We start from the raw sequence: 25,310 nt of genomic DNA on the forward strand, positions 1-25,310 counted from the left end.
TTCTCATTTGTTTTAAGCTACCTTTTGATTTCCTCCTTGATCTCATTGTTAACTCATTCATCATTTAGTAGCATGTTGTTTAGCCTTTATGTGTTTGTTGCCCCCCTCCCCCCAATTTTCTTCTTGTAATTGATTTCTAATTTCATACTGTTTTGATCAGAGAAGACACTTGATTGGATTTATACTTCTTAAATTTATTGAGACTTGTTTTGTGGCCTATTCTAGAAAATATTCCACTGCACTTGAAAATGTATATTTTGCTTTTTTTGAATGTCCTATAAATGTCTATTAAGTTCATTCATTCTAATGTTTTATTCAGGTCACTTTCCTCATTGATTTTGCCTGGGTTATCTATCCATTGATGTAAGTGGGGTGCTAATATCCTCTACTATTATTGTATTACTGTGGATCTCTCCCTTTATGTCTGACAATATCCGCATAATATATTTAGGTGCACCTACATTGGGTGTATAGATGTTTATGAGTTATGTTCTCTTGTTGGATTGATCTGTTTATCATTATAAAATGTTCTTCTTTGTCCCTTATTATAGCTTTTGAGTCTATTTTGTCTGATATAAATATTGCTACCCCAGCTTTTAAAATTTCCATTTGTATGAAATATCATTTTTCATTTGTTTAGTTTACCTCTGTGTGTCTTTTGATCTGAAGTATAGGAGCATATGTGTAGGTCTTATTTTATCTACTCAGCTACCTAATGTCTTTTGATTAAAGTATTTAGTCAATTTACATTTAATTATTGATAATTATTGCCATTTTATTAATTTTTTGATTTTTTTGTGGTTCTTCTGTTCCTTTCTTCTCCTGCTCTTTTATATATTTGTGACTTTGAATAGTGTTATGTTTGGATTCTTTTCTATTTTTTGTGTATCTCATAGATTTTGGTTTGTGGTTACCATGTGCTTAATATAGAACAGGATGCTTTAAGTTGATGGTTGCTTTTAGAAAACATTCTAAAAAGGAATTTTTTTCTGATACTCCATTTGTTTTGTCATTTTTTACCTCTTTTATATGTGTTTGTGTGTATCCCTTAATTTATTATTGTATTTATGCATATTCGTCCTACTTTTGCCTTTAATCTGCATTCTAGCTTTATAATAGGTTGATCCACTACCTTTACTAAGTATTTGTCTTTGTCAGTGAGATTTTTCATTTCCTGTATTTTCTTTTTAGTTTTGACCTTTTCTACTTAAAGAAGTCCCTTTACTATTTCTTGTAATGTTGGTTTAGTAGTGATGAAATCCTTTAGCTTTTGCTTGTCTGGAAAACGTTCTCTTTCGATTCTAAATTATAACCTTGCTGAGTAGAGTAATCTTGGTTGTAAATTGTCCCCTGTTCATCACTTTGAATGTTTTATGCTATTTCCTTCTGGCCTGAAAAGTCTATTGAAAAATCTGCTAGTTTTCCTATGGGAGCTCCCTTGCATATAATTAGCTGTATTTCTCCTGATACTGTTAAGATTCTCTGTCTTTAACCTTTGGCATTTTATTGTTAATTTTTATTGATTTCAGAGAGAGAGAGGGAGAGAGAGGTAGAAACATCAGTGATGAGAGAGAATCATTGATCAGCTGCCTCCTGCATGTCCCCTACTTAGGAGCAAGCCTGCAACCTGGGCATGTGCGCTTGACTGGAGTCTAACCCAGGACCTTTCTGTCTGCAGGCTGATGCTCTATCCACTGAACCAAATCAGCTAGGGCTAACCTTTGGCATTTTAATCAAGATTTATCTTGGTGTCAGCCTCTTTGGGACTTTTTGTGCTTCCTGGACTTGTGTGTATATTTCCTTCACCAGATGAATGAAATTTTCTGTCATCATTTCTTCAAGTAGGTTTTTAATCCTGGTGTCTCTCCCTTCTTCTGGGAGCCCTATGATGTGAATGTTCACGTGCTCTATGTTGTCCCAGAGGTCCCTTAAACTATCCTTTTTCTAAAATTCTTTCTTTTAGATCTTCTGATTGGATGTGTTCTACTACCTTGTCTTTCAGGTAGCTGATTTGATCCTCTGCTTCATCTAATCTGATGTTTATTTATTCTGGTCTAGTTTTAATTTCACTTATTACTTTCTACAGTTTTAAAAGGGACTTAAAAAATATTTTTTTATCTCTTTGTTGAAGTTCTCTTTATCTGGTATCTTGCTCGTCTTCATTTCATTTAGCACCTTTACTAGAGTTTTGTCCAGTTCTTTCATTTTGAACAAGTTTCTCTGTCTCCTCATTTTGGATGACACTTTTTTTATTTTTAATTAACTGGGGTTACATTAATAACTATAAATTTTGGGCGTACAACTTTATGACATCTGTATACTGTATTGTGTGCACCCCCACCCCCAAGTCTAGCCTCCTTCCATTACCATATATTCGATTCCATTTACCCTTTTTGTCATCCCCCCCCCCTCCTTCTGGTAACTACCATTCTGTTATCTGTATCTGTGAGTATGGCTTTTTAAAAATTTTTATTTTATATCCTACAAATGAGTAAATCACATTTCCTGTCATTTTTACGTCTGACTTTCCACTTAGCACAATATTCTCAAGATCCATCATTGTCACAAATGGTAGTATTTCACCTTTTATGAATGAATTCTATTCAATTGTATAGATGTACTATACCTTCTTTATCTAATTATCCATCGAAGGACACTTAGGTTGTTTACCTGTCTTGACTATTGTGAATAATGCTACAATGTAGGGTTACGTATGGTTATAAATGTTTTCGAAAATTTCAGGTAGGTTCCCAGAAGAGGGATTGATATGGTAGCTATAAATTTCTTTTAGGAACTGTCATACTGTTTTCCACAGTGGCTGCACCAATTTACATTCCCATCAGCAGTGTATAAATTTTCCTTTTCTCCATCCCTACTTTAACACTCATTATTTCTAACAGGTATGAGGTGGCATCTCATTGTAGTTTTTTTTAAAAATATATATTTTATTGATTTTCCACAGAGAGGAAGGGAGAGAGACAGAGAGCCAGAAACATCGATGGGAGAGAAACATCAATCAGCCGCCTCCTGCACATCTCCCACTGGGGATGTGCCCGCAACCCAGGTACATGCCCTTGACCGGAATCGAACCCGGGACCCCCAAGTCCGCAGGCCGACGCTCCATCCACTGAGCCAAACCGGCTTCGGCTCATTGTAGTTTTGATTTTCATTTCCTTTATAACTAGTGATGTTGAGCATGACTAGCAAATGGATTTTTAAATTTCTTCTTCTGATTGTTATTAGTATATAGAAACATGACAAATTTGTGTATATTCATTTTGTATCCTGCTTCTTAATTCATTCTATTAATTTTTCTATATTTATAGTATCATGTCATCTGTAAATAGTGAGTTTTACTTCTTCCTTTCCAACTTGGATGCCTTTTATTTCCTTTTCCTGTCAGATTGCTAGGATTTCCAATAATATATTAACAGTGGTGAGAGTGGGCATCCTTGTCTTTTTTTCTGATCTTAGATTTTCTCACTGTCATTTATGATGTTAGCTGTAGCCTTGCCCTATATAGCCTTTCTATACCCACTTTGAGATTTTTTTTTTCATAAATGGATGTTGGATTTTGTCAAATTCATTTTCTGCATTTATTGATAATCATATGACTTATCTTTGGTTTTATTGATGTTTTTGTGATATTGAACCTTTCATTCCTGGTATAAACCCCACTTGATCATGGTGTATAATATTTTGAGAATTTTTGTATGCATTTCATCAGGGATATTGGCCTGTAATTCTTTTATGTAATTTATGTGTGTGCGTGGTTTTAATATCGGTTACGCTGGTTTTGTAGAATGATTTTGGAAGCATTCTTTCATCTTTTGGTAGGGCAACCATGTGCTAGTGCTGCAGTGCCCTGCTAGTTCTGCACGTTCTCCAGGTAGGGCAGCCCTGCCGGTAGGCTCTCTAATGCTTGGATAGGTATGTACTTTCTCTGGGTTGGGGAGCCTCACACACATGTGTAGCCCAGTGGTTGCATGTAGCAGTGCCCTGCAGTATTTGCTAGATTAATTTGTCCTATACATGGCACCCTTCTGTTCCTGCCAGAGCCAGCTCCAAAGGGATGGCTGGGGACCTGCTACAGCAGCTCTACAAGTTGGCCAGAACTCCCACCCACTGTCCAAGTGCAGGGAAACAAACTGGTGCCTCCAGTCCTGGGTTGTTCCCCACCCTTCTCTCCGTGGCCTCTCTTACTAGTTGTGCAATTGGCCCTCAGCTGACTCTCAGGAGAAACTGTTCTAGATGTAGGTGTACATTCCATGTGTTCTTGGGAGCGGATGAGCTTAGTATCCTCTTATGAGGCCATCTGGGGCCTGCTTCTGAAACCAGTTGCAGAACTTTTCAGAATCTCTCCTATAATGTGTGTTGTGAAACTCTACGAGGAAAACATATGCTGCATTTTCTGTTTGTTCATCTGTCACACACCCCTACTTGTGGCTAAAGGGACAGGTATTTTGAGGTACCATTTGAAGAAACATTGTAAATTATCTCTAAAGTATAAGATGGGCAAAAATTCAACAAGTCACACTGTTGTCATGGTCTTGCCAGTTTAATCATTCAGCATATTTCTATATCAAACTGTAGCTTTAGCTAAAAGATTCAGCACTCATCACAAAACTGTCATTATCAAATTCAAAATATCCTTCCATTGTGCAGACACATCTACCTATACATACATATTTCTAAAGCAAGCTAAGCAGAGAAACCTCCATGATTCCTTCCTTTTTTCTTTAAACAGCATTTGCCGTCTATCAGTCGCTGCCTTACTTTGAATCATTTGGCACTTACTCCACAAAGCTGCCCTTTGACCTGTCCATCTACTTCCCATATGTGCTGAAACTATATCTCATGATGCTCTTTATAGGTAAGTGGCGTTTCTGTTTTGTGCTGCCATCAACCTTAACAGAAAGGTCTACAAACATGGGAAAGAACAAAGAGGAAGCCTGACACAATGAGCTATAATTTGTAGGTGCTTTACTAACAAGGTCTAATACTTTTTTCAAGATCAAATGAACCAGAACAGTTTTACTAGCAGAAAATGAAACTGCATTATATTATATATGAAATATAGAAGTTTCTACTATAGACACAAGTATCTAAAAAAATATAGATGTCAAAATAAGCAGTCCTATTTCTGATTTTTCCATTTACAGTGGGACCTTGACTTACGAGTTTAATTCGTTCCGAGACCGAGCTCCTTAAGGAGCTCGTTAACTCAAATTACTCTGTCAACTCAATGCAAAAAATTGGCTGAGAGACAGCTGGTATCTCAAAAAACTCGTTAGTCAGGACACTCGTAAGTCAAGGCCCCACTGTATATCTATCTAGTTATCTGTTTGTTCCTTTCCTAGCAAGTAAGAAAAATGTATGTAACAAAAACTTACAGTTGAAAAAATTTGGTCAATTTCCCAGGAAATGGGGAAAAAGACTTCCATTATTAAATTTTAGCTTCCCCAGCTCTCACCATCACAAATCCCCAAGAATAGTGATTATCGCTAGAAGGTAACAACTATCAAATATATAAGAACAATACACAAAAGAGAAGACAAATGTGAAACATTAGGGGACGTGGAGAGCTCCCTTAAAGAAAGGGAAAAATGAATTCCTTTCAATAAACAATCAGTGAGGTGGAGGGGTTTGCTATACTTTCCCTTCTGTGAATCTCCCCTGCCAAGTCTGAGCCCTGGCCTTCCAGGCAGCACTCTAACTGTATTTTAAAACTATGGTTCGTTCCAAAGAAATGGTTAATCAATCTTACTTTTACCATTTCCTTCTCACGACAGGTATGTATTTTACCTACAGTCATCTTTACTCAGAAAGAAGAGACGTCCTCAGCGTCTTTCCCATCAAAAAGAAGACACTGTGAGCAGCATTCCGCTGTGACGTAAGGAAAAACAGGCTGTGGATTCCGCCGCAGAAACACCACAGGAAGCGTGCTGGTGGGGGAAGACCGAGCGTGTGACAGAAATCCATGAATGATCTCCTCCCCGGACACCTCAGCAGCCTGTTTTGGAAATATAATGTGTGAGACCCACAGACTCTGAACCACCTGTTTCTCCAAAGCTGTGGATTTCATACAGGTTAAGTTTGTATTGTATGAAGCCTGATAGTTTCCTGTAAGGGTAATGAGAAGTAGATTAACTGGAGTAGATTCAATTAACCTGAGAGACCAAAGTTGTTAAACCACATCTATTTCTTTTCACTTCCGAATTCCCCTGTAGCAGCAGATCCACAGGAGGGAGCGCTGTGAAGTATGGTCTGCAGTGTCCACAGTAACATTTTGTAGATGTCACCGTTCCCAGAGGTAACACTCGTCAGACACACTTACAAAAGAAAACCATTTTCCCAACCCTGACAGACCATTAATATCACACAAGTTATCTGGGCTTTGATGCTGTAAAGCAGGACCCTGATGCAAACAATAAATACACAAATAACGCCCCATATTCCTTTAAAAAAAACAGGTCACATATACCTTACATTGAGATAAAAGCTAAGAAAATTAAGAACTAGTCATGTTTCATATCATTTCTTACTGAATTACTATTGCTAATTATTCTAACGTTATAAGTCATCACTTATAGCTTTGAAAATTGATCCTTTCTTTGAAGATTTAAAATATATATGAATAACTGATTAATGGAATAATTTCTGAATCACTGGAATATCATTTGCTTTTCTTGGAAGAATTATAGAATCTTATTATCCAGCAACTATATAAAAAGGGTACTTAATATTTTGTTACATAAAAACCAGGTAGTAAAAATGTAATTACAAAAAAAGAATAATTTTACACCACTAAATAAAACAACCGAGCACTAAAAGATAATTTGATATCTTTATAAATTTAATGTCAGAATTTTAAGTATTAAGATTATCCTTTTTAAAAAGCTACATTTATTTTGCTTTTAAAGTTGCTTATTTTACTCCTAAATTAAAAGTTACTTTAGTGCAAATATTCTCTTTATAAATTGTAGGTGACTTAGTCTAGCTCCCTCCCAATAAAGATGGCCACATATATTGCTGAAATATACATCTAGAATTGCTAAAATGAAGTTAAAGAACTAGAGAAACTATACTTTACAAGAAATTAAAATTTCATTACTAAATAACACTTTAATTTTTAATGTAAATTATCTGAAGAACCTTCCTACTTCTTAAACTAGAAGACCAAAAAGAAACAAGTAAATTTATAATTATGGTAATTTTGAAACAGAAATAAGGATTGACAATAATTTGAGATATCTGCAGCATTTGTAATTTCCTATGGTGACAATTGTTATTATTGTGGTTGGTTGCTTATATTAAAATTGAAATACTGAATTTTACTAGAGATTAGTGAAAATAAGGATGTGCTTTCTTCTTCCACTCAAGTTCATGTTCCCCAGGTTAAGAAACCAAGAGAGTAACCATCTAATTAATTGGCTGTTATCAAGATTGAGAAGTTTTGACTGTGTCCATCAAATCTCCATTGTGTTTTGTTCAGTGTGGTGAAAGAGTTTCTCTAATGTAAGAACCATTTGGTATTTTGAAAGCATAAGATATGACTTCTAAATGATCTTTCTTTGGAGTTTCAAATGCCAAGTGAATTACCTGAAGTTCTAATAACTTAAGCAAAGAAACAGTAATCACAACAACAGTGTCTCTGGTGCCAAAAAACCAACAATAAAACTACACCCAGTCACACTGCTGTGGAGAATTTACTCCATCACTCAGCAAAAAATCTACTAAAATATACAAGGGAAACCCACGCACGGAATACCAGAGTCCTGAACTTTTCCTTCATCAAAGTAGTTGTATACAAAGCAATGACAAACTTCTTCCCAACATCTTCGTTCAGTTCATTTTACTGTAGTATGCTTGTCAAGAAGCACTCCTATCCTGGTCTTAGCTTTTGATTCTATTCTACCTTAGTAGAGTGAGTTGATCCTGAGTCGGCTGTGTACACATGCCTATGTACACTCATATTGTGCCTACAATGTACCAGTCACAGGTCAACACGATAAAACCTTTACCAAGTTTGTTATTAAAGAAGGTACCACATCTCACTGAAGTCCCTAAGAGAGGGGGTAACTTTTTTTTTTACTATACCAGACTCTGCCTATGAAGAGCAAATTGTCACATAAAATAATCTTTCTTCCAGAAGTGTCTGAAGTAGCTATAACATCAAGAGCTAAATATTTATCTGGAGAAATGTACATTTATTTAAAATTTATGTGCAAAGACAACATAGTTACATTTTGTTTCATTGTGCTAAAGTATTGAAGTGATTTAAACAAAAACGACCTTACCTTTTTGTTTATTTCTGTCATTTTACTCTCTTCTTCTGGACCTAAGTGATATGCTAATTTTGATTTGGCACTTTTCTCTAGGGCAGTGGTCGGCAAACAGTGGCTCGCGAGCCACATGCAGCTCTTTGGCCCCTTGAGTGTGGCCCTTCCACAAAATACCACGTGCAGGCGTGCACGTTCAGTGTGATTTAAACTTCATGGCCCATGCGCAGGTCGGTTTTCGGCCTGGGCAAGTCTATTTTGAAGAAGTGGGGGGTGGACATACAGAGAGGATGAACGAAAGGAGATAGACGAAACAAGTATACAAGACGAGTGTGGATGGGAGAGTTGGAAGGGGTCGACCTCAGCGAACATACCTCAATCAGATTGAGGACATTTTTAGCAAAGGCCAGCTTAGGAGTACTCTAATTAAGTTAATAACAAGGTACCTACCTATATAGTTTAAGTTTAAAAAATTTGGCTCTCAAAAGAAATTTCAATCGTTGTACTGTTGATATTTGGCTCTGTTGATTAATGAGTTTGCCAACCACTGCTCTAGGTCATTTATTCAAAGTAATTCCAGGGAGCAATGGTCACAGAGTTAACCAGAGGGCCTGTTTGGAATGCAGATCCCCGGGTTTCCCCTAAAGATCTGCTGAATCAGAGCCATTGGTAATGGCCCAGGAACCTGCATGTTGACAGGCCCCTCGAATGAGCCTCACGCTGCAGTTTGAGAACCACTGCTATTGAGTCTAATGTACTACAGCTTTGGACGGAAAACTGCTAATAACTATTTAAATCAAAGTCAACATGTTCTGTTTTTAAAACAGATGATGACATTCATTTGTTAATCCTCACCTGAGGATATTTTTTCAGAGAGTAGAAGGAAGGGAAGGGGAAGGGGAAGGGGAGAGAGAGAGAGAGAGAGAGAGAGAGAGAGAGAGAGAGAGAGGCAGACAGACAGACAGACACATCAGTGTGAAGAGAGACACATAGACTGGTTGCCTCCTACATGCTCCTTGACCAGGGGCAGGGAGCAAACTGGCAACCCAGGTATGTGCCCTTGACCAGTAATTGAACGAGACCCCTGAGTGTGCTCTAACCATTTAGCAACACCAGCTCAGGCTAACATTCATTTTTGTTCTTATGCTTATCTAGTTTTTAAACATATTAAATTATGCTTATCTAGTTTTTAAACATATTAAATAAGAATTGTTAACTATAATTTATATTTGCTAAGGGTAGCTGGCGTTTTAAATATAACAAGGTTAGTCAATTCTATATGAAAATCAATTCATAAAACATATCCCTTAATTCATGAGATACTCATAGGTGCCCGTTGTGTACTCACTTTGTGGTATTCAGCTGAACTGCGGGGTCCTGTGAGGGAGATGTAGTCCAGAGGTAGAACTGGCCTGGATTTGAAATCCTCCAATATTTGCTACCCTTCAGGTCTGCATTCAAGCATCACAGCTGCTATTTATTTTCAGTGAAACATATAAAAGGGGTAGCATCTCCACTGCAGTTGAGAATTTATAAAGCATTTTTGTATTCTTTCTCTTAACCCCCTACAACTACTTTGTGAAGTTGCTTTTATTTCCTGGATTTAAGGAATAACCTAAGTCAGGGAGCCATCACTGTCCTTTTCATTCAGTTGCACATTCAGTCATTTAGCTGGACGTCACTTCACCGGTGCCCTAAGTCTGACAGGAACTGAATGGCCTCTCTAAACTGCAATTTTAAAAAATGTACTGTTTGTGAAGATTAATCCATTACATGCCAACTTAAGCTCTTAACAATGATCCGTATCATACATTTTAAAAGGACTCCCAGATTCCGAATAAAGTATTTCCTTCCAGGAAATATAAGAGCATATTACCTTGTCCTAGGCCAGAGCAACGATGATACGCTTTTACACGCGAAGGTGATGCTGTGGGGGGGTTTCCGCACGAGAGACGAGGGATGTGAACCGTCCCATCCGCGTTCAGTCCCGTGGTTCCAGGCGAAACCCTGCAGCTAAGAGTAGTCTGGTTTCGCCAGGCTGGTGTGGCTCAGTGACCGAGCGTCGACCTATGAACCAGGAGGTTACTGGTTTGATTCCCTGATTCGATTCCTGGTCAGGGCAAATGCCTGGGTTGCAGGCTCAATCCCAAGTAGGGGCATGTAGGAGGCAGCCGATCAATGCTTCTCTCTCATTATGTTCTTATCTCTCTCTCTCCCTTTCCTTTCCTCTTTGGAATCAATTAAAAAAAAAAAAAAAGAATAGGCTGGTTTGTGTCACAGATACAAACTGATCAGAGATGTAGCCTACAACTCGGGCTTTAAGGAAGGCCCGTCTTCTTAACCAAATGTTCTGATTTCTCTTCTAAAACAGCAATTTACCAAAATATTTACCAGAAATCTAAAACTACTGCTTATTTTCAAAGCGACTAAGTTATTTCAAGACACTAGTTGAGCCCTTAACAAAGTCTTATTCCTTATACCATCACAGTATCAATATCTCTGGTTAAAAGCCTTGAGAAAAGTTAACTCTGGCAATTCACTTTAAAAAATGGTTATTCACAGCCTATTAGTTACCATGGAGCCATTGCATTACAAGTAAAACACAAAGGTTTCAGGCACTTACATGAATCCCGACATCTGCTCCAAGCGTACACTTTTCAAATCAAGAACCAGGGTGTTGGGACATTTCGGAGACACCTGGCTTTAACCCCACACGTTAATGTGTTAATCCATCCCAGCATACGACTTGTCTTGGCAACTTACGACTTCAAAAACTAACGGGAGATGGCCTGTAAGGAAACTTTTCCTTTTGGATATATTTGGGACACCTGGTCTAAAAAGGCAGAGGCTTCTGGTTTCTAGAGAACGAAGTGAAATATCCCAAGAGGATAATTTAATTCTTACCTGAGGTCCGGCGGGGAACCGAGTGACCTATTCCGGTGACCTATATGTTAGAAGGCTGAGATTTTAGAACTTCTAAGATTATCAAATTTACAATCTTCCATTTTAGACTCTTTAGAGGGTCCCATGAGTAGGAAAATCCCATACATTTTATGCTCAAGGCTGCTGGAGACAAAAACAGGGAGCCAGGGAGGGGAGGACTAAGGTCTATCTTACCCCGTTTGTACTCTTCTGTTTTCTTCTCAAAGCCCGGGGCAGGGACAAAGTTTGAATGGGAGGAGACTGGGCTGAACCAAAAAAGGAAGTGGGGTTTAGAAGTCTGGGCTGATTCTTCACCCTTTCCGTGGGCATCGGTGAGCTCTCTCAGGGGGGAAATGCAGAGCAGTTCTTCAGAGCGTTACACAGTGAAACACCAGTGTGTGAAACCTGCAAACTGCTCTTTACTGCCGCCCAGGTGAGCAACCTGTTCTGGGAATCTCAAATCCTTCAATCCACGAAGGGCCTGTTCCTTTGCACCGTAGCTTCTAAACGTCCCAATTCCAGAGACTTACTCACGGGAGGCAGGATTGCTTCTTTGATCTGATTACAGAAATCTACAGTAATCATATCAAGCCGTCGGTTTAATAAAGCACATTAAACCATAAGCACATGAATACCAAGGTGTAATCCTTGGTGGGAATTTTCATCTTAAAGTGAGTGTTGAGGAACCTGAGGCAGTGGAAAGAGCGCCTTCTCCATTTAAAAATAGAAAATAAGGCCTCGTCACAGTATTGCTGCAAGAGTTAAATAAGATCATACAAGTGAAAGCTCTAGCGCACTAACAGTCTGGCATCTAACAATAAATATTAGATAAATTTCAACCTCTCATTGGAGGAAATTTAAGAAAATGTATGTAGGTGGGAAAAAGAGGGAGGCTGGCTTCTAACATAAACTTTCTACCTCTCTGCTTCCTTCAAATTCATTTCCCTCTAGCCCAGGCTCTAAAGAAGATTTTCTACAAAACATGGGCAACGTAAGGTCAATAGTACCTGAGAGCTCGCCTTCCCTTGCCTTTTCTTCTGTAGGAGTTCAGCAAAAGAAAGAACTGTGACCTGGTAACAGAGTATAAGTTACACAGTGAGACGCAACTATTGGAAACCTGCAAACATAAACCCAGCTGTTTGGAAAACAAAACCAGTAGATCTATTTTTAACCTGCGTGGTAGGTAGGTACACTTGGTGACACCATCAAGGTTCTGTCCCATGGGAATACTGAACGGAACGTTCCGGGTGCCTGTAGAGCAGCAGGCACTGAGCTATAGCATGCTGGACACCAAGTCCATTATCCCAAACATCCCCCCCCCCCCCCCGCAATCCACAGGTGTCCTCCTCAGTATGTTTATATGACTGGCTAAAGGCACCCCTGATTAATGACTGCATGGAGGAAAGATAGTTAGCAAATATCAAAATTAAAATGCTGGCTGATTCTCAAGTCCTTGAGTAAAATGCAACTCTTGAGGATATGGTCACATACCGTACCTTCATTTACTTGTCATGAGGCCGCTAGTCGTCCTGATTAAGACAGGGATTTGTACTAATAAAACAGATTAATCTTTCAAGGCGTATTTGTCACTTTTTGCTTGCCTCGCATCCCAATTCAGGTGGACCAGGCGCACTAACAAGTAGAGGATCCCACTTCCCAGGGACTCACATGTGACGTGAGATGAGTCAGAGTCCTCCCCATGTGGCTGTTGCCATCCCTGTGAGCAAAGACACCTTTCCTTCCATTGAGGCTGCTGGCAGCCGTCTTGACAATTATGTGGAGTGATCCTGAGAGGAACAGAGCCCCATGGCACAGTCTGACGCCCTGGGTGCTACTGTGCCTGAGCAGATCTATCTTTAACTTCTGGTCTGTGAACTAATGACAGTCTCCTTTTTAGCTGAAGTCATTTGAATTGGACAACTTTCACTTGCGTTCAAAAGCCCCAAGCTCAGGAACATCACAGCTCATGGATCTGGTTTAGCTCACGGTTAACACCACGCTTATTATTTCAATGTGTCTGGCGGAAAGTATTTCACCAACAAGGATAAGAAAAGCTGTCTCACTTACTGAGCCAGTGGGTGTCCTCCAGAGGCTTCATGGGGAATAGATGAATATTAGATATTTAATTGAATGTTTAATTAAAAGGTAAAAACAAAACCAAAGACCATCTGACCCTATCATAAAGTTAGGGTTCGGGGCTCACTGGATCAAGCATACCTGTACTGAAACTATTTGAACAGGCATCCACAAGCCCACAGCTTTTCTTATCTGTCATGGGTCCCTCAGGGATCAACTTACTAGTAAAATAGGGAAGTTCTGTGTAATGCCTCCGGCACCACCAGGGTTGGGTTTGGTTATGCCTGAAAACAAATAAAAGTCACATGCACAAAATTCATGGGATTATTTTACTAGAATCTGGGGGAGAGGAAATGATAGAGTCAAAGTGGCAAAAAGAAAATCTTCAGATTGAACTCTAGCCAAATGAAAGTTCTTTTCATCCTCCACTGGCCTGGGTACGGAAGCAGCGTCTCCATTCTTGGCACTCAGAGTTCAAACCATCAGTGATGTGGCCTCCCTCTCATGACCATGAGATGCATCACGTCTCAGGGGTCCCAGACACACATTCTGAAAAATTCCTTCCATTTGTGTGGTTTTCCTCTTCCGGCTGAGAATGCGGCTGGCTATGGCAAAACTGTTCACCAGCCGTACGCTCTGGTCCATACTGCTTTCTTCTTAAACTCTGGGAGAACCCTTAAGGACAGCAGGGTGGCTAAGGGGACAAGAAAGCAAAGTTCGCTGTTGCATTTGGTGGAGCTGCATTTGCAAAGGTCATTTAGATCAAAAGAGTATCAGGACGGAACTTGGCTAATCTTCAAGATCAAGAATTACCACTGAGCCTTAGACAATATTTTAATGGCAGAAAACCAGTAATAAAGTTTTGGGGAAAGTTTTATTATTATTATTTTTTTGTACCAGTTCAGGGGAAATTCTGCAGAATTAAAACAAAAACTGAATTCAGGGATGCTGGTAATATTCTTTTTCTTAATCAGGGTGCTTATTAAATGTGTTCACATATCTACTTATGACTTGAGTATTTTTCTACATGAATATTATTTTTCCACTAAATATTTAACTAAAAGGTAAAAACAAAACAAAACAAAACAAAAGACCAACTGACCCTATCATAAAGTTAGGTTCAGGGGCTCAATGGAGCAAGCGTACCTGTACTAAAACTATTTGAACAGGTACCCACGAGTCCATAGCTTTTCTTATCTGTCATGGGTCCCTTAGGGATCAACTTAAAATAGGGAAGTTCTATGTAATGCCTTGAGGTAACTTATCATATATATTATTTTGGAATACTAATAGAAATATACTGAGATATTATTTAAAATATAATAGTGTAAAGGAATGGAGGTAAGCCAGAGTTACACAATTATTGCGTGTGACTCTAATAAAGCCCTTGAACAGATAATTGAGCTAAACATTTACTTTCTTGACCCAAATTACTCGTTTCCTCATCAGTATCAATTCTTTGTTATCTTCATAACCTAAGACAATATATGTTGGCAGTAACCAATGGTATTATGGACCCACGGTCATTACAAATGAGTCCAGACTCCCCCATGCAAACAAATGGAGGATATCCTAGCAGCACATCTCTAAGGATGGATCTAGAAGAACTATTTCAGGCCCCAGCCCTATTTTCAATGAAGTTCTGTGACTGATCAGAATCACCTTCACAGACATGTCCTCCACCCTCTTTGTGGGTAGAGAGAAGAATCAGACACAATACATTAGGAAATTCTCACTTGTTTGGCAAATAATAAATTATACCATACTTAAAGTAAAATATGGTCATACTATGACTCTAGCCTGGAGATAGGCCCGATAGATTATAAAAAGTTAGGCCAACACACAATCTTCCCAGGTGAGCCGTTTCAGGGCAGTATATTACAGCATGTCCGGGTATCCACAACAGCTATTGGCAGGATACAGCCCCCACCCACCCACCCACAGAGCCAGCCCTAAAGACTTCTCCTATTTGAGTAAAAAAAAAAATCTATATAATTTTCACAGAAATATCTTCTATGTTTGTTGTCCCAACAGTCATAGTTTAACAAATCGATAGAGGAGTACTATTAAAAAAAATCACATAAAGACATATAAATACCTGGGAAATATCCAACTCCCTTGGCAAAATACCAGGCAGCCATTAAAAATACTAGGATGAAGCCAGTGTAAGAAAAGGTTAAATGCTTTAAAAATAATTTTAAAATATAAAAGGAAGTATTCAAAGTGTCTGTGTATTTTCTCAATTATTTATAATTTTAAACATGTTAAAACAACACATACACAGAGGGGGCAAAAACTTCTCTGGAAAAGTATCAAAGTTATCACTGGCCAATGGGATTCTGGATTCCTCTTTGCTTTTAATGAATTTTCTAAGTTTTGGTTAAAGCCATATTTTACAATTATAATAAAACATTTTAAAAACCATTTAAATAAAAATTAAATGCACTGAAAAATTAAATCCACTTTCTAATTCCAAAGGCCACACTGGTGGCAGCTTCGAGTTTCTTCTTCAACTGAACCAGGACGCGCCCCTTCAGGAGCCAACACCCACTCAGGTGCTGCTTCGCAGCGCGGACAGCACTGGGAGGTTTTCACCTCTAGTGGGCAGGAGGCACAGACGTCATACCTTTTAAAAGACCCCTGGATTCCACAGAGAGGCCTTCCTTAGGACTTTCCATGAGGTTGAATAGCCAATCGATGAACTGGAATGAAAATGAAGAAGAGCAGCATCAGTCAGAGAGCAGTCGGCCCTTGGGCCTGCATCCATGCGGAGCAGAGCAACAGTCCCCTGGGGAGCACCTGACTGGGCTGGGGGAGGCCCTGGAGAAAGGGACCAGGCACAAGACGTTAAAGACAGACACAGCTCCCATGTAGTCAGAAGACCCACAAAGTCAAACCTCCTTTCCTTGCTGAGTACCCTGAGACCTGCTATAGGTTTTAAGAGTGAGGGACACATGGGCTCCGAGGGACTCCTGTGTGCCATGAACATTCTCTCTTGTTATTCTGAGAGGTCCAGATTGGTCAAAAACCTTGCCCAATTCCACTCTCATTGAATAGCAGAGTCAAGATCTGAACTTAGGTATACCTAGCTACACAGCCTCACACTCTTGCTGTGGCCAGTGCGGCTCAGCTGGTTGAGCGTCATCCCACGCACCAAGAGGTTGCAGGTTCGATTTCCAGTCAGGGCACATGCCCTGGTTATCGGCTCGATCCCCAGTAGAAGGGTGGGGGTGCAGGAGGCAGCGGATCGATGTTTCTTTTTCATCGATGCCTGTCTCTCTCTCTCTCTTTCCCCCTCTCTTCCTCTTTCTTTAAAAATTAATGAAAAAGCACCTCACACTATTTCTTTGCATCCTACTGCTTGCTACCCGGGTCTGTGTGCAGCCAAGCCTAGGCTCCTAGGCTGAGGCAGTACACAGGGAAACTCATCAGATGTAAGCCACTGCTTCTAAAATAAAATATGTTCCTGTAGATAAGAACAGTTTATGCCCAAATGAATATAAAACAGCAAGCTGAAATGCAAAATAAAAAAAGCATAACATAATTTGCTAGGTAGAGCCAAGTGTGTTAACTGCACATAGATCCTGCAAATGAGGTAGAAACTCATAGTCTTTATGACTTTGGACTGATTTCCTACGGTGCAGCCAAAATTGTTTTTGAATTGGATATAGGGTAATTTCATTGATTCCTGAATGTTGCCAATTTTGACTCATTTGAACTTTGGACATAGAAGCTGGGTTGAAGAAAGAGTAACATAAAAAGAAAACATTCCTAATTCCCTGCTTTAATTAAAAGTTTTTTTCTTGGTTTATTTTTTCTCAAGTTTGCTTTAAAATACCTTACTGGTAAAGTAAATAAATCAAGCACTACAAACACACAATAGATGCGGGATGTTTACATTGTAGTTCAAAGCAAGCCTGGTGTCCTAGGCCAGAAATAACATGAGGTAATACCACATTTAAACTGATTTTCATTTATGATGATACAGAAAACACAGAAGTCGGGGTCAATACTACTAATGCTTATCAGGTTTAAGAAAAGAGGCATTTTCATTGAGATGCTCAGGGGAGTTGTGCATAGCTAAACTATGAGTCTGCAGCTCAAAAATATTTTTAAAGATTAGTAGTCAGGTTTTAAGAATAAGCCACATAAAGTTAGTTTTAAGCTTTCAGCCTCAAAAAAAAATTCCAATTTTGAGGAGAAAAGAATCCTCCAAAAACAACTGTATTAAAATAAAGACAGGTCAAGGCCACGTAACGAGAATTCTGGGAAGCACAGTACTGTCATCTGCTTGGCAGGACAGTGAGTAAGCTGGCAAATCTTAATATCAAAAGCATAAGGAACTTGCTGAGGGCAGGGGTGATCACCTCACATCCCACACATGTCCCACAGCCTCCAGCACAGCCCGGAGCACGGCGGCGCCTGGCAGGCGGCTGAGCTGGGCTATGCGATGATGGCTGCTCCAGACTCATGTTTCCCCTCAGATTCCCCGACACCCGCCCCAGGCACTGCTGATCACCACTCCCTTGTTCATCACCACTCTACACTCCTTTCCCTCTTTATCATTACATCTTGCAATCTTGAACTTGTCACCTTCTGAGCTCTCAGAGCTTACTCATCATTTTGGCCCCAAGATCAAGAACACACGTGTCTTGGATAAATGAACGGGGGCAGAAGCATTACTTGCCGCGCCCCCTGCCACCCCCAGTGAGCAAGTTGGTTCTGTTGTCACTATTAGTCCCCGTCTCTGAGGCTCTGCATCTGGCTGGGATGTGGGGCCAAGCATGAAGGCCTGTGGTGTGAGTCCAGTTTCGCTGACCTCCCACTTCACATCTACAGCAGGAACTGCCAAGGAGGAAATGGCCACCTGCCCCGACAGCAGGCGGCGGCCCTCACCTTCTGGGCCTGCTCCCTCCAAGGCTCCTTCTGCAGCAGCAGCAGCACGCTGCTGGGAAGGAGAGCGAGGGCCGCCTGCAGAGTGACCCTGTGCATTGGGCTCCTGCCAAGGAAGCTGGATGCTGGCCCAGCCGGGCCCTGTGCTTGATGCCATGGCAACCAACTGGCACTGAGGCCGAGGAGGAGCGGGGCAGCATGGTCGGCCCAAGCAACCACCGCCGTTGCAAAGATCAGCAACAAGAAGTCCAGAGCCTATAATGGAAATAGACACAAGGCTAGTCACATGTTTTAACCACTCAGAGTAACACATGTTCACATACACAGTCCTCTAATGATGCAATGGTCTATTCCCCTCCCCTCCTCCCTCCTGTCCCACCCCTGCCCCAGAAGAGGACTGAACTGAAGAACAAACTCCGTTTCCAAACTTAATCAAGAGACACTGTAGGGCAAGCATGTCAGACTCATGGCCCGCGGGCCATGTGCCTCATTTATTTGGCCCGTGTTAGCCTTTGAGTTTGACATGCTTGCTGTAGGGCTTTGGTAGGTTTTTGGGGTTCTCTTTTGGGAATACAGAAGGACCATCAGTTTGATTATTAGTGCTCTAACATTTCAGGAGAAACATAGCTAAATTCCTAATCATACTGAGCTTCAAATACTCATCTGGTTTGGTGTTTTCTAAGAGATTAAAAATTAATTAAGAATGCTATGGAAAAGTATATTTAGATTTATTGTTATGTGGCTAAAACTGATTTTAAAAATATTGACAATTTTGTTCTGTTTTTGAACAATAACAAATGACTCTCCTCATGCATTCCACTAAGTGTGTCTAGAATCTGTCCCTTTAGATTTTAGACTAATCTAGACAATTGTAGAAATGGTGGTAACAGGGGCTGCCTCTAAGATGTTGGATTACTGTGATTTAAATTACACTTCTTTCTGCTTATCTGTATTTCCTAGGTTTTAAAAGATTTTCATAAGAAAATGGAGAAGGCTAATAGAAACTCGGAAGATCAAAAGACAAAGAGGACTGGTTATGCTTGTTAAAAAAAAAGTTCAAAAAGAACTCAATCTCTTAAAATTCCCACTCTCACTAACTAAAAATTTAAAAACACACGCAACTCCTCAGAAAAGTGGGGCAGAATTTCAAACAACATTCCAGGCTGTGCACATTTTTACTCGCAGAGGAAACATGTGAATGAGACATGCCTATAGAAAAAAAACAACTGTACACCTCAAAATTGCACAGAGGGCAGTCAAGAAAATGAGGCAAGGGGGGGGAAAGTGGTGTCATCATTTCATTTACTAATCTTTCTTTTTTAATTCACCCAATACCAGTGATTCTTAACCTTTTTTGGGTCAGAAGTCAACTTGAAGCTGTGCTGAAAACTCTCTAATACATGCGCACACGCCCACAGGTAGTGTTGTGTACACAGATCACTTGCACACACTCCAGCAATCTCTTCAAACCAGGTGTGTGAAGCCTCTTGGGCCAGCATGGAGGCCGGAGCCCTAGACCCCACCTGCTCTTGGGGTCAAGCCCAAGTACATAGACTCTGGGTTTGCCCTCCAGCTAGTGTCCTTTGTGTGCTGCCTGTCAAGGAACATACTCTTTTGACATCTTTTTCAAGGTGTAACTAGGTGTCCACAAGAACCTGGTAAGAACATGCATTTCTTGTGACATCAGAGTTATCACCGCTGTTGTTTCCCAAGAATAAAAGGAAGGAGGAAAAGAAAGCCTCAGGCAGCAAAATATTCCTCTTTTTGGGAGAGCACATATAATTTTTATGTTTTAAGAAAGCTACAAATTACTCCTCTGAATTGTACCTCATCAACAGCCACGTTCTGAACAGAGGTTGACTGGTAAGCTATATTTCTGATATAACCCATCAGGTCCAAGAGCCATTCCATTCTCTTCAACACACCTGAAAAGACAAAAACATTTTCTTACCTGACCAGGGTTTTCCCTTGGAAATGCAAAACAGAACAGTAATAACTATCATAGCTCAAGCAGAACACCTGGTGAGGATGTCATGAAATAGTTTCCGGTTCTCTTACCACACCCGAGACTTGCGATCCCTGTGAGAGTTGACACTATTCACAGCAGATGACCGTATTTCGGTCTTCGTTTTCAATGGCTAATTTATTCTTCAAGCCTACCCACCCACTAGTGTTAAGACATTTATTGGAGTTCTTTCTCAACATTAAACACACTATGAGAAATCTGGCACCCAGCTAGCCAGTAATATTGAATGCCAAAATTGCACAGAAACCTATCCTAAAGACAAAAAAGGAAAAACCAGGTGTGATAGGGTAATTAGAGAATAAACAACATATTGATTTTTTCCTTTTTTTAAAAAATGAGGATTCCCATTATAGTAAAGACTATGTTGAAAGGTTTTCAAAAATCTAGTGAATAAGAAAAATATAGGGCTTAAGCTTGAAGGTTAGGACCAAGGGCAATCTCAAATTTATTTCAACTTGCTTAAATTATCTTCATGCTTAATTGGGAACACCTACTGGATTTTTCCCCCTGATAAATATAGTTTTAATTTTGAGTAAAGAAATCTAGTTTCTCATCATAAGTTCATTTTTCATTGGTGAAGCACACACACAGATATGAGACAACCATCTCAACTTGCCAAAGAGGAAGAGGAATCAACATTTCCAATCCAATTTTGAAAAGAGTATTACAAAGATGTTTGCCAGTTTTCTCTCAAAACTTTAAAGACACAAGACATGGGGAAAACGGGGCACAGAAACATAAGCAACTGGCCCAAGAGCACAGGGCTTCCCGGCCATTTCTGACCTGCTTAAGCCAGATACCACTCAGAACTCGAATGCAAACTCGAGAAATTCTAAGCCTCTGACCAAAGGCGTGGGAGGGGAAATGAAGGAGTTCCCTTTTCAGATGGCTCCTAAAGTCTAAATGTGTAAACAGTTTAAAAGTTGCGCCATAGGACTCATTAGCAGAGCTCAGGCCTGGACCTCCTGGCTTGAGCATGTAGTGAGGTCATCCAGGTTTTATTCTTCTCACCACTGAGAAATTCTTCTATAGAATAACTATTCAAGCTCATTGTTGCTGTTTTTTGTTTGTTAAATGACTCCCCAAAAGCCATTTTCATGAAAACATCAGGCATCATCAATGGATATCCTGTCTGACAGAATCTACTGATAAACTTTATATCCTTGAGGACCAAAACCGAGATAAAAATCCTCAAAAGAATTTGTTCCCATTACTAAGGAGTGGATGTTGTGAGCTGTACCTGCTCACTTCCAGCCAACGTGCTCCTCATTCGGGGTGACAAAGCCTCACCTATGTCAAGCACTAAATCAGCTTTCAAGTTGGTGAAACAATGACAACTGAAGAGATGGCTTCTTCCTGTTCCGATGCTCGCCCTGCGGCCTCCTCACCTGTGTTGGCGTGGCTCACAATCCGCGCGTGGTACAAGCTGTGCAGGATCACCCAGGCCAGTGCGTCTTTCTCCCGGTGCTGAACCACCACGCCGAGCATGTCATTCACGCCCATCAAGGGGAGCCGTCCTTGCGAGACCAAGTACAGCCTGACAAAGGCAGCCTTTTCTAGGCTGCTCTGCAACAAAGCCAATTGCTCAGTTACTATTAAATGAACTGGAGTTGTTACAGAACCTCAGCGCAAGGGCAACACAGAAAGGGTGAGTGTGAAGTTGATTATTACTCCAAATGCTAAAACTGTTCATTTCCTGCAGCGTGTGACCCATTTCCCTGCGCGCTCCACTAGAATGTATATGCAGATGGTGCTGTAGTGTCACCTCCTGCTTCTCATAAAAACCATCAATGACTTTGGGGTCAATTAGTGATGCTATTTAGTAAGAATACACAAATAATAACAATGACGGTACTTGTCAGGTGCTAGGTGCCATTCTAAGCACATGACACATGTTATTTTGACAGTCCACAAAGTATGGTACACAGACCTCTGGGGGACCCCAAGACTCTTTTACAGTGTTCTGTGAGGTCAAACTATATTCATAATAGCATTAAACTGTAGTAATGTCCATTGTATTTTTCATCCCCACTTGAAATTTTTGAAAAAATCTAGTTTCACTTAAAACATTCCTGTAAATCAGTGATTTCAACCTTTTTCTTCTCATGGCACATATAAACTAATTACTAAAATTTCGTGGCACATCAAAAAATATATTGTATTTTTTGCCGATCTGACCAAAAAATAGGTATAATTTTGATTCACTCATACCAATGGCTGTTGTCATTTTTTATTGGACAATATAAGGGAAAAGAGGTCAGTGCCCCTGACTAAATAGTCAGGTATTGTATGTTTTAGAAATTCTTGTGGCACACCGGTTGAAAATCACTGCTGTAAACAATATAAATTATTCATTTCATTAAACCTTTGCCCTTGAGTACACAGATTTTTAATATTCTGTGGGACAAAGTGGGAAGTATCCATAAGGGGCTTCTGCTGAATACCGAAGCATAATGGTTGTCCCAAGGAAAAACACTTCAACATTGAGCTGTAAGCCGAAATGGCCACTCTTCCCGTGATAAACTTCATTTACGTAAGTTTTGAAGTTTTACATAAAGTCCATTCACGTAAGCATTTCTTTATACTGCCTCTCCCTGCATAACCACCTATGGCTATTCAAACTGTGTATTTGACAGACAGCCTTTTTAAAAGTGAAGGACGTGAGACTGTCACTTCATGGAAAACACTTGACAGAATTCACTGCCAATAATAAAATCGGAACTTTCAAGCAAAAATTAGATTTTTGGAAAATTTGTATCTGCTTATATGAGTTTGGCGGTTTCCCAATACATGAAAGACTGGTGATATTAACCAATACGATGGTTTGATATTATATAATGAAATGTACCAGCATTTGGAAGATTTTCAAATGGCCAATGTCTGATATTACAAAATCGTGCACTGGTGAGAGACGCAGAGCACAAACTGACGAATGGTTTCTAACGTAACAGAGTGAGGAGTTCACCATGAGCAGGTTCCACACTGCAACTCACCTACAAGAAACTGCTACTTTTGTGTTTTGGCGCACAATCAAGGAGAGATCCATAATTATCTGAAAAGCCTGTTAACACACTCTTCCCCTTCCTCCTACATACCTGTGTGAGGAGGAAGGGGAAGAATAACACTTCGCCAAAATAATGTCTCAAGAGACGGGAAGGGCAGCCGCCACGAGGCCCCCGCAGACACGGAGGAGGCTTGCGAGAAGGTGAAGTAATGCTACTTTCCTCAGGAGTTTTTTTGATTTTCTGGAAAATACTTTTTTCTTATTTTTGTTAAGCTGCAATGGGTTTGTTATCATTACTTTTAAGTAAGTAGCAGGTGGAAAAAAATTCATGTGAGACCGGAACTATTTTTTTTTGAACACCTTCCATGCGAGACAGTTCTTTGGTGAGAATATTCCCATCCCTGTGATTTTTGTATTGACGACATTGCGCTGGACTTAATTTTGCCCACAGGTGACACTAAAGCAACTGGTGGTTCATGAGGTCGGAAAGGTTGGCGACTGCTGCGCTGAAGTGTTCTTGATAAAGTGGGATGAATTCGGTTAAAACGTTATTACATACATTTGTTAAGAACCAACCACTCAGAGTAGACGGAACACAAGACCCAGAGTGAAACAGAAATAGTTTTCTGAAATTAATAGTAACACATAGGAAACAAAACCAGCCTCAATAATGAACAAGTACATGGGTATGTTATTACCTCGGTAACCGGGGCAAGCCGATTGGCTTCATCATCTGTCATCTCCGAGAGGCATTTCGCTACCCCGATGTACAGCGCTAAGTCATTTCTCTGGTAAAGAACAAAGCCCAAACGTGTCAAAGTACAATGTGAGGCAAGTATGTTCCTAACGTTCCAACAAATGATTAGATTTGCTCATCTCCACGAATAACCAAACCAAAACATATGGTCATTTGTTTCTCATTTAAAAAACATCTTTCTTGTTATTTTATGTGTTTGTTTGCCTGTTCTTTCTTTTATCTCATCAGGACCCACCATTCCAAAAGGAATTTTAACATCTTTGTAAAACCACAATTCAGGGATCCGCTGGGGGAGGGGAAAGGCTAGTACTAGGTCACTTCATATGAATAGCAGTGAACGACGTGACCACCTGAGCTTCCTCAGCCTCCACAGGCGTTGGTAAGAGGCCGAGGAGCGAACTTCCTGGTGAGCCAGCTTCTGAGCTTGCTTAAGACTTTGGTTCTAAACATTCAACCTCAGTTTAGATCTTGGAAGCAAACACATTCTCAGTGAAGAACGTGGTGACTTCTTGCCAGCCTTCCCACCACGTTCTTAAAACGTACACCTCCCTGCTGTGCCAAAAAGGCTTTAAAAAATCCCAAACACAAATGGTCAGGAATGTAAATATTTTTGTTCCTCACCCGAATCTTATTTGGCAGAAGGTCAAAAATGTTCCCAGTAGCCTCGCTGAGCAGGCTCCAGAGGTGGTGGGCAGGGCTGGGCAGCTTCATGGCCTGGCTCAGGCCCTGCAAGGCACTCGGGCGTAACTCCGGATTGGCAAGCGGGGAAGCGGCTTTGAAAACGGCCACCATTAGGTTTTCAACGAAGCTCAGGATCTGTTCACCAGAGACGTGTTTGACCCACAGCGGTGCAGACACCAGGAGGTATTTCTTGATATTCAGCTGGAAGGAAAACAGCAAAGGTCAGATGTAAACAGGCAGGCCTGGGTTTACAATGCTTACACTCCCGAGTCATCGCTGTACTTGAGAGCAGCTGCGAGAGAAAAGGTGCAGGTTGCTTCCTGCCCCTGAGTTTCCCACAGCCTCCTGGTCCGACGGGCCACCAAGGCATGTAATATGGCTGCTGCAGGGACTTCTGATCTAGTCTGACGCGTATATGCATGGTACCTGCCAACCCACCTGCGAACCACTCGCTTAAACCTGCGATCTTTTCAGTGAGGGGAAGAAAATGCTGCATCATAGTCACTGCTGTTCAGTCTTAAAAAGCCACATTTTCTGTCAAGAAGAGCTCTGGAAGAGGAAAGGCTCACCCGCTGGAAATCAACTAAACCCAGGACCTGGCAGTCCTGACTCTGTCTTCTTTCTTTTTTTTCTTTTTTTTGATTTTTTACAGAGAGGAAGGGAGAGAGA

At 40.4% G+C, this 25,310-nt stretch overlaps 2 protein-coding genes across 2 annotated transcripts in view; one reads left to right on the forward strand and one right to left on the reverse strand.

The window, feature by feature from the left end:
- Positions 1-8,305, forward strand: part of HACD4 (3-hydroxyacyl-CoA dehydratase 4) — a 44,388-nt gene extending 36,083 nt beyond the window's left edge. The window contains exons 6-7 of the mRNA XM_059656546.1: positions 4,748-4,873; positions 5,793-8,305. Of these exons, the coding sequence (XP_059512529.1) occupies positions 4,748-4,873; positions 5,793-5,875 (209 nt within the window). The 3' untranslated portion in view covers positions 5,876-8,305. The remainder of the gene's footprint in view (positions 1-4,747; positions 4,874-5,792) is intronic.
- Positions 8,306-13,595: 5,290 nt separating this feature from the next.
- FOCAD (focadhesin) overlaps positions 13,596-25,310 on the reverse strand; it is a 286,965-nt gene continuing 275,250 nt past the window's right edge. The window contains exons 38-44 of the mRNA XM_059656547.1: positions 24,582-24,842; positions 23,902-23,991; positions 21,588-21,765; positions 20,001-20,098; positions 18,177-18,428; positions 15,907-15,982; positions 13,596-13,974 (exon numbers count right to left, since the gene is read on the reverse strand). Coding sequence (XP_059512530.1) covers positions 13,901-13,974; positions 15,907-15,982; positions 18,177-18,428; positions 20,001-20,098; positions 21,588-21,765; positions 23,902-23,991; positions 24,582-24,842 — 1,029 coding nt within the window. The 3' untranslated portion in view covers positions 13,596-13,900. The remainder of the gene's footprint in view (positions 13,975-15,906; positions 15,983-18,176; positions 18,429-20,000; positions 20,099-21,587; positions 21,766-23,901; positions 23,992-24,581; positions 24,843-25,310) is intronic.

This window comes from Myotis daubentonii, chromosome 11, assembly GCF_963259705.1.
Source record: "Myotis daubentonii chromosome 11, mMyoDau2.1, whole genome shotgun sequence".
NCBI lineage: Eukaryota > Metazoa > Chordata > Mammalia > Chiroptera > Vespertilionidae > Myotis > Myotis daubentonii.